The following is a 9,667-nucleotide window of genomic DNA, read 5'->3' on the forward strand; positions in this document are numbered from 1 at the left end:
TGGATTATTTAAATAAAAGTACGGGTACTGGAAGCTTTATGTTTTTGTCATGCAAAAACTGAACTTTATTGACACTTATAAACACTATGCTTGAAAATAAATGGTCATGGAGTAGCAGATTATTGTAAAGATGTTCTCAAATTCGTCTACAGGTTTAATGTAATTGCAATCAAACTTTTTTTGGGACTTCTTTGAAACTTGACAAAAAGTCATTCTAAATTCTTTCTATAAGGATAAATAGGTGATAAAAGGAAACAAATTATTTATGTTTTTAATTCATTTTCTTAAAAGATTGATTTATTTATTTGAGAGAGAGAGTGCACACTAGCGAGAAGAGTAGAGGAAGAGGAAAAGAATCTCAAGCAGACTCCATGCGGAGCGCATGATGCAGGGCTCACATTCACAACCCTGAGATCGTGAACGGAGCTGAAACTGAGAGTTGAATTCTTAACTGACTGAACCACCCAGGCAACCTAGAAATAAATTATTTAAGAGATCATGAAGTATGCCTGGGTGGCTCAGTTGGTTAAGCAACTGCCTTCGACTCAGGTCATGATCCTGGAGTCACAGGATCGAGTCCCACATGGGGCTCTCAGCTCCACCGGAGTCTGCTTCTCCCTCTGACCTTCTCCCCTCTCATGCTCCCTCTCACTCTCTCTCTCTCAAATAAATAAATAAAATCTTGGGGGGAAAAAGATCCTGAAAAGAAAGAAACAGAATAAGAAAACATTAAAAAAAAGAAGAAGAAGAAAACATAAAATTATAGGATTTTAACTCCATGGCACTAGAACAAGACCTGAAACAAAACAGGATAAATACAACCTGAATACAGGCTGCAAAATTAAATAGCTACAAGATGATTATTATTATCAAATGAAAAGCTGGGAAACTTGCTAATTAAATGAGGGGGATCAAATTAGATTACAATTACATAGCAAAAAAGCAAACCTAGGTGAATTAAAGGAGTAAGTGAAAAAGCTGCCTATTTACATGTAACTCCTTTCCCATTACAAAGAAGAAGAAAAAGAAAATGCAGGTGTTTTTTTTATGGATTTCACAATGTGGAGAGACTGAAAATGCAGAACCAATGGAAAAAAATGTTTAAAAAGAAAATGTCTCATATGGTAAGTAAATGTCTCAATGGGTAAGTGAAATTAAAATATAAGCAGACATGTAAATAAATAATACAAATATAATAAGGTTATTTGGCATTCAGATGGTTTCCAACTTTTTCCTATTATAAACAGTGCAGTATTTTGATTCTTCAAATGATCTCAGCAGAGGGGCACCTGGGTGGCTCAGACAGTCAAGTGCTGAACTTTTGGTTTTGGGCTCAGGTTGTCATCTCAGGGTCATGAGACAGAGCCCCTTGTTGGGCTCTGTTCTCAGCGTAGTCTTCTTAAGACTGTCTCTCCCACTCACTCTGTCCACCACCCCATAAAATTAAAAAAATAAATCTTTAAAAAAATGATCTCAGCAAAATTGCAACTACTGGGTCTAAAGGGTGATAGTTTCTAAGTTTCTTTACATGCATTACACAAAGTGCTTTTCAGAAGGTATGTTGTGATTTACATTCCCCAAAGCAGTACTTGTTCAAATTTCATCATGGTTTTGAGGAATACAAAAACAAAGATAAAAAAGGAAAAAAAAATTCCGTGGCTATCATTTAGATCAACATCTACTTGAATATTAGTGACTGTGAACATATTCTTAATCATTCTTTGACCATCTGCACTTACTCTTCTGTGACCTGCTGCTTACACTCTTTTTAATGTGTTTCGAAAAAAATGAAAACTAAGACTTTGAAGTCATACCCAAGAAGGTTTAGCTTTACCATTTAGCAACTGTCAAGATTTTATGTAAGTTAATTTTTCTGAATTGCAATCTCCTTGGTTCAGTAAGAGTAATAATAACACCTACACTATGGAGTTGTAGCAAATGAAATAAAATAATGAGATTTAGAATGTTGATATATATAGATAGCATAATAAATAGAAAAAAGTCATGAATCCATTTGTATTGGGATGCTAGTAGTGGTTGCCAATTCCAGTTAGTATTTTTGTATTACATTAAGATAATTCATATTTTAGCACATTTTTCCATAACCATTATGATTAATTTAATGTAAAAATATTATTTTAAACATATTAATATTTTTTGAGCTTTAGATTTTCAAGCAACTTCATTATTTCTTAGGCCTTAGATTTCCTCCTATTCATCAATATGCAGGTGGGATGATTAATACACATTAAAAATAGATGTACACCCTCTAACAAATTTTCAGGGAATCATTAGCTTTGTAAAGATACAATTATTTTTCATGCCTATCAATAACTTTAGTGTATTATTTTTTTAGCATATTTATTTTTAATTTTCCAAAATTGTCCATGACTTACACATTTAAGTATATATTTTTTTAAAAGATTTTATTTTTAAGTAATCTCTGCACCCAGTGTGGGGCTCAAACTCACAAATGGGAGATCAAGAGTCGTACATTCTACTGACTGAGCCAGCCAGGCACCCATCACACACTGAACTATTAAGTGGGTGAAATGACTTTCGAACATTCAAAATCTCAAAGAAAAAATATTTTACAAGTTGCACTTATAAGCTATGGAATGAAAAACAGTGAAAAAATATATATATATAATGAACATATATAAAGATTATACTATCCATGTTTTTCTATCAACTTATTAAAATTTGTATCCAAGTATTTAGAAGTGTAATTGTTATTAAACATGCATTAAGACAACAGACATATAATGTCATCATCTTTGAAATATAAAAGCATACAGAATGACAGAATATAAAGCTGAAATCCATACCTTGTGTGTGACTCAAACCGGTAAACTTGAAGGCAGAAGTCTCATGAAAGAAGCTATCCCAGTAATGATCAATGATGAGATGCCTGGGTTTTTCCTTACCTAATAAAAATATAAGAGATATTATTTCTCAATGTCACATTCAAGAGGAAAAATAGGGGTGGAGATTGAGAGAGAACCAAAACTCTCTTCTAACAGGAAATTTCTCAGATGATTATTTTTCAAAGTACATATTAAGATGAGATTTAAATGGCATTTTTGAAGAACATATGCAGCATTATAAAGGATTTATCTATAATATTAAAAATATTATAAAATCAACTCATACATTCTTAGAACTTAATGTGAACTACTCCAATAACAGGTATTACTGAGAGCCTGTTTGAGCCCACTGTTTAAAAATGGATCCCAGGGGACGCCTGGGTGGCTCAGTTGGTTAAGCAGCTGCCTTCGGCTCAGGTCATGATCCCAGCGTCCTGGGATCGAGTCCCATATCGGGCTCCTTGCTCCGCAGGGAGCCTGCTTCTCCGTCTGACTCTGCCTTCCACTCTGTCTGCCTGTGCTCGCTCTCGCTCGCTCTCTCTGACAAATAAATAAAATCTTTAAAAAAAAAATGGATCCCAGTAGTTAATATTTACATATGTTTAAATGTATATGCACTGACAATAATTTAAACCAATAAATACAAAATCAATTACCCAAAATGGCTACATAACATGTACTTGCTTTTAGTGCTACTATGTATAAAACACAAAAATATCTGTCAGCAAAGACATTTATAATTTTAAGTACATAGAACTAAATATCAGCTGACACGGTCTTTGGAAATGAATGGGAGTGCATGTTACAACCCTTATGAAGGGATTTTTGTAACATATGGTAAAATTTAATATATATTTACTATTTTGCCTATGAATACTGCTTGTAGAAATACACATTAAATATACACCTCAAACATGAAACAATATACATGCAAGGGCATTATTTGTATAGCAATATGCATTGGGGCTTTATTTATGTAGAAAATTATTAGAAATAGGGGCGCCTCGGTGGTTCAGTGTATTAAGCCTCTGCCTTCAGCTCAGGTCATGATCTCAGGGTCCTGGGATCAAGTCCCACATGGGGCTATCTGCTCAGCGGGAAGCCTGCTTCCTCCTCTCTCTCTGCCTTCCTCTCTGCCTACTTGTGATCTCTCTCTCTGTCAAATAAATTAAAAAAAAAGAAAGTTATTAGAAATAATGAGAAGGTCCATGTATATGGACAGTAATATATATAGCTGTATATATTATATACAGTATATAAACAGTAATGTAGCAAAAACTGAGGTACTAACAAGTCATAAAAATCAATGGGAAAGGGGTCCATTAACTATTTTAACTGGGATTCCAGATGTATACATATCGTTAGGTGAAATTAACAAAGTGCAAAAGAAATGACATAGTATTGACTTTGCATGAGATAGAGGGTGACATGGGACTAGTACGTATATATGCACTTAGTTATACACGCTCATTTTTGCAAAACCAAAAACAGTATGGACAAATCAGAATCAAATGAAGATAAAAATGGTTGAGAATGCGGTAGATGGTATAGGACTAGGAATGAAATTTCTTTCAGTAGAACTTTTTATATAGCTTTGAGTTGTGAACAATACATGTTTCACAAATTCGAAAATACAGTAGAATTTAAGAAGTCTCAAAAAGCAACCCTGTGGGGCGCCTGGGTGGCTCAGTGTGTTAAGGCCTCTGCCTTTGGCTCGGGTCATGGTCTCAGGGTCCTGGGATTAAGCCCCATGTTGGGCTCTCAACTCAGCGGAGAGCCTGCTTCCCTTCCTCTCTCTCTGCCTGCTTCTCTGCCTACTTGTGATCTCTGTCAAATAAATAAAAATCTTTAAAAAAAAAAAAAAAGCAACCCTGAAAACTGAATTTAAGTAAAAAAATCATGAATCCATCTTTGTATGAATTGACAAAAAACTACATGGAATAAAGGATTAATCAAAGAATATTTTAGCCATATTTCTCTGACTACTAAACTGTAGTACAATATATTTTTGGTGGAAAAAGTAATTATAAAGAGAGCTTTAACTCTATTTAGTAAGTTTCTATTCCTTTTTATTTTTTTCCCTTTTCTTTTTTTGTAGTAGTAAGAATATAGTAATTTTGACAACACTAGCCAAAATATTGACTATGATAGAGCAAATGAACTACACTGTTGTGTTGAGAACCCGGTTTCTCATGTGGAAGAAGGGAGAGAGAGTGAGGTAAATTGAGGAAGAACCAGGGACATCCCAGCAATAGTGAACACACCTACTGCCCATTTCTTGGTTACTAAATACCTTGTCCTTATAATGCAAACCTTAGAAAAGTGTCTAATTCTAGCTTTAAAATTAGTTAAGTGTTGAAACTAGAACATCTTGTGCCAGAAATAACAAAATGTTCAAAAACTGATAGAAACAATTTAAAGGACCTAGGGATTAACTTGCAAAGGATCCTGCTGGCCAAACTGGGAGGTATCCAAAAGAATAATAACTAAAAATGGGGCTCCTGAGTGCTCAGTGGGTTAAGCCTCTGCCTTCAGCTCAGGTCATGGTCTCAGGGTCCTGGGATCGAGCCCTGCATCGGGCTCTTCTCGGCTGGGAGCCTGATTCCCCCTCTCTTTCTGCCTGCCTCTCTGTCTACTTGTAATCTCTCTGTCAAATAAATAAAATATTTTTTAAAAAAGAATAATAACTGGGGCGCCTGGGTGACTCAGTGGGTTAAAGCCTCTGCCTTCAGCTCAGGTCATGATCCCAGGGTCCTGGGATCGAGCCCCACATCAGGCTCTCTGCTCAGCAGGAAGCCTGCTTCCTCCTCTCTCTCTGCCTCCTCTCTGCCTACTTGTGATCTCTTTCTGTCAAATAAATAAATAAAATCTTTTAAAAAAAGAATAATAACTACTACTAATAATTAAAAAAAAAAAAAAACCAACAACCTAAGAAGACAAAGTAGATCCACTCCTCCTAGGCTCTCCATCTTACAACTAAAACTTGTCAGACGTGACATAACAGACAAGCCTGGGGAGACTTTGAGTGCATGGGAAGAAAAAAGGTAACTTGAGGAACAGCATGGTGGTGAGTTCCTGGTTTCTTTTTTTTCTTTTCTTTTCTTTCTTTCTTTTTTTTTTTTTTTTAAAGGAGGCTATGCAGGGCTTGGATTCATGACCCTGAGATAAAGACCTGAGCTGAGATCAAGAGTTGGATGTTTAACCGAACAAGCCATCCAGGTGCCCCAAGTTCCTGGTTTCTATATTGCCTGGTACATACACTAGACAAGACACTGCAGAACCGTTGAACCCAGATCAGCTAAGAGGGGTAGACAAAAAAAGAAAAAAAAAAAAAAAGAGGAGGGAAGCTGATCTTCTAGCTCCTGCTCATAGGCACAGGCAGCACTCTGATTCTCTTACTGGGTAGCACACTGAGAGAAAGGGGAGCCTGGGTAGAGTTTATCTAAACAAATGAATGAATGCATGGATGGATGAACAAAAATGGTTTGACAATATTCTGTCCACAAGAAACTTCTTCAAATTTAGGGACATTGGCTGTTTGAAAGAAAAAAGGTAGAAAAAGATGTATCCTGCAAATGTTAATTAAATAGGAATGGTTATGGTAATATCATATAAAGTAAATTTCAGAGAAAATTAAATTACTTGAGACAAAGAGAGGCATTGCATAATATAAAATACTGATACATGACGGAGATATATAATCCTAACATGTTTATAACAGATAACAGAGCCTTAGCTTACATGAAGCAAAAATTGATAGAGCTGAAAAAAGAAATAAACAAATGCACCATTATAGCTGGGTGCTTTAATACCCCTCTCTCAGCAACTGACAGAACCACTAGTCAGAAAATCAGCAAGGATTCAGAGGACTCAAATAACAAAATTAATTGACAGAATTTAAATGACATATGTAGAACATTCCATAAAACAACAGCAGAATACGTATTTGTTTCAAGCTCCTATGGGACATACACTAAGACAGACCATATCCTGAGTCATAAAACAAACTTCAACAAATTGAAAATAAGCTAAATCATACAGATTATGTTCTTTTGACTGGAGGAAATCAATAATGGAAAGAAAAAGGGAGGCGGGAAAAAAAGAGGGTCTTACACTGCCCTTTTCTAGTCTGCCCTGGCACCACTCTGAATGTCTTCTCAAAACCAATAAAAATGTGTTGTAATTCAAAAACTCAGTAAACAAGTTCAACAGTCCTCAACCACAAGAGGAAAAGGGCAAAGCAGTAAGAGATTTTTTTTTTTCCTATTGATATAAGAGCTATGGGTTTGTACAAACATAAGCTTTAGGGAGTGTTTTTTTTTTAATGTATTTATTTACTTGAGACAGAGAGAAGGAGAGAGAGAGAGAGAAAGAGAGAGAGAATGGGGCAGAGAGAGAAAATCCAAACAGATAATGCACCAAGCATGGAGCCTGATGAGGGGCTCGATTTCATGACCCTGAGATCATGACCTGAGCCAAAATCAAGACTCGGATGCTTAACTGACTATTATCTGGTGCATTCCCCAGTGTGTTAGAAGATGCAGAAGCAAAAAAACCACTAAGGTGGTTTTGTGTTTTTTTTTTTGTTTTTTTTTTTTTTTTGATTGCTCTTAAAAGCCATAAGGTCCTATTGGAGTTCTGGATACAGAGAAATCCAGAGAAGAAAGAGATAGGTTTCAAGAACAATTCTGTTAACATTTGTTGTTTTTGTTTTCCCAGACTCCAGGAAACTACTTAGAAATGAAATGGTAACGACATTGTTTTAAACAAAGAAATCAAGCAGCCTCCCCTGAATAAAGTGTGGGCCATCAGACAAGACATGTTCAGTAGCCAAAGAATCACAAAATCACTAGTTAAAACCAAATTTAGAGATTACCTGGTACATTTCCCAGTGTGTTAGAAGATGCAGAAGCAAAAAAAAAAAAAAAGTTCTTTGCCCAAGGTCACACAGCTTATGTCGTTTGAATTTAGATCCCCATATGCTTTTATACATTAAATATTCTGTGAATAAATGTGATGTGATGTGATGGGGATTTGAAAATAATCAAAGCTGAGCTGTAAAAGCAAAAAAAAAAAAAATCCATGAAGTTGTACCCACACTTAAAAATCAAAGGGGGAGGTGTTGGTAAGCAGAGGAAAAAGATTTTTTCCCTTAATACAAGAATCTCCAGCTAATAAAAAAAACAGCAAGGATGATAGATGTGACTGATACTAGTAGGGATACTAAAATGTTTCAACAACAGAAAGTTTGTAAGGGAAGGGGTTATTGGCATTGCTTCAAATTATTACCCTCCCAATTATTTATTAGTTATAAGGGGTAAAGATGACCATTACAATATACAAATCTGGCAGACACAACCTTAACCAAGTGGTTACACTTAGTCCCAATGATGGGACTTTGTGATGTATTGTAATAAGGACACAGTACGTGATCTTCTTCCCAAAATGTTAGTCAGAATTGAGTAATGAAGAAACAAAGACAAAATAAAAGTATATCAATGCAATGTAATATTACAAAGCTGTTATATTTAGGTAGTTCTGTATGTCCTAACATGGAATAATCTCCAAATTATGTAATATGAAATTATGAAACAGAACTTTTTGTACAAAAAAGGGAAGAAATCCACAATGTACAATATTCTATAAAACAACTGGCCTGGACTCTTCAAAATGCCAATATTATAAGAGATAGAACAAGGTGGGAGGAAATTTTTAGCTTAAGGGAAACTTAAGAGATCTGGTAGTGCGCAACTGTAGCCCCAGCTACTTGGGAAACTGAGGCATGAGGATCGCTTGAGCCCAGGAGTTCTGGGCTGTAGTGTGGTATGCCAATCAGGTGTGCACACTAAGTTCGGCATCAATATGGTGATGTCCCAGGAGCAGGAGACCACCAGGTTGCCCCAGGAGGAGTGAACCAGCCCAGGTCAGGAATGGAGCAGATCAAAACTCCCGTGCTGATAACCAAATGCAATGCACAGCTCTTAATCAGGTCCCAGATTGGAAAAAAGATAAAATTTTTCAGTTATAAGGAACATTTTTGAGACAACTGGAGAAATTTTACTGTGGAGTATATATTAAATATTAATATATCTGTATTAAATCTATGTGTATGATATGGCTTTGGCTTTGTAGTTATGCCAGAGAAAGACCTTTCTCTAAGGCCATAGATGCCTTAGAGATGAAATTATGTATCTATAGGTAGACAGAGATGGGGTATAAAGCAAATTCCTCCCTAAATTAACAATTGACAAAGCAGAGGAATGTATATGAAAGCTATAGAACTTTTCATTGTACTGTGTTCTTCTATAGTCATGAAATTTTCCAAAATAAAAAGTTGTGTCTTAAAAAAAAAAAAAGTTGTATCTTGGGACAAAATTGAAGACCAAATGGCAAAAAAATAAAGTTAAAAATACAGTCCTATAGCTTTAATGAAAGCACATTTTATTATCTTTATAATGGATTTGTTCAAACCACACTGAGATACCACGTTACACAAGTTAGAATGGCCAAAATCAACAGGACAGGAAACAACAAGTGTTGAAGAGGATGTGGAGAAAGGGGAACCCTCTTACACTGTTGGTGGGAATGCAAGTTGGTGCAGCCACTTTGGAAAACAGTGTAGAGATTCCTTAAGAAATTAAAAATAGAGCTACCCTAGACCCTACAATTGCACTACTGGGTATTTACCCCAAAGATACAGATGTAGTGAAAAGAAGGGCCATCTGTACCCCAGTGTTCATAGCAGCAATGGCTACAGTCACCAAACTGTGGAAAGAACCAAGATGCCCTTCAACGGACAA

General features: G+C 35.8%; 1 protein-coding gene across 1 annotated transcript in view; it reads right to left on the reverse strand.

The window, feature by feature from the left end:
• CFAP47 (cilia and flagella associated protein 47) overlaps positions 1-9,667 on the reverse strand; it is a 531,154-nt gene that overhangs the window by 99,906 nt on the left and 421,581 nt on the right. The window contains exon 59 of the mRNA XM_059385274.1: positions 2,829-2,927. Within this exon, the coding sequence (XP_059241257.1) occupies positions 2,829-2,927 (99 nt within the window). The remainder of the gene's footprint in view (positions 1-2,828; positions 2,928-9,667) is intronic.

The sequence above is a fragment of the Mustela nigripes genome, chromosome X (assembly GCF_022355385.1).
Source record: "Mustela nigripes isolate SB6536 chromosome X, MUSNIG.SB6536, whole genome shotgun sequence".
Classification (NCBI taxonomy): domain Eukaryota; kingdom Metazoa; phylum Chordata; class Mammalia; order Carnivora; family Mustelidae; genus Mustela; species Mustela nigripes.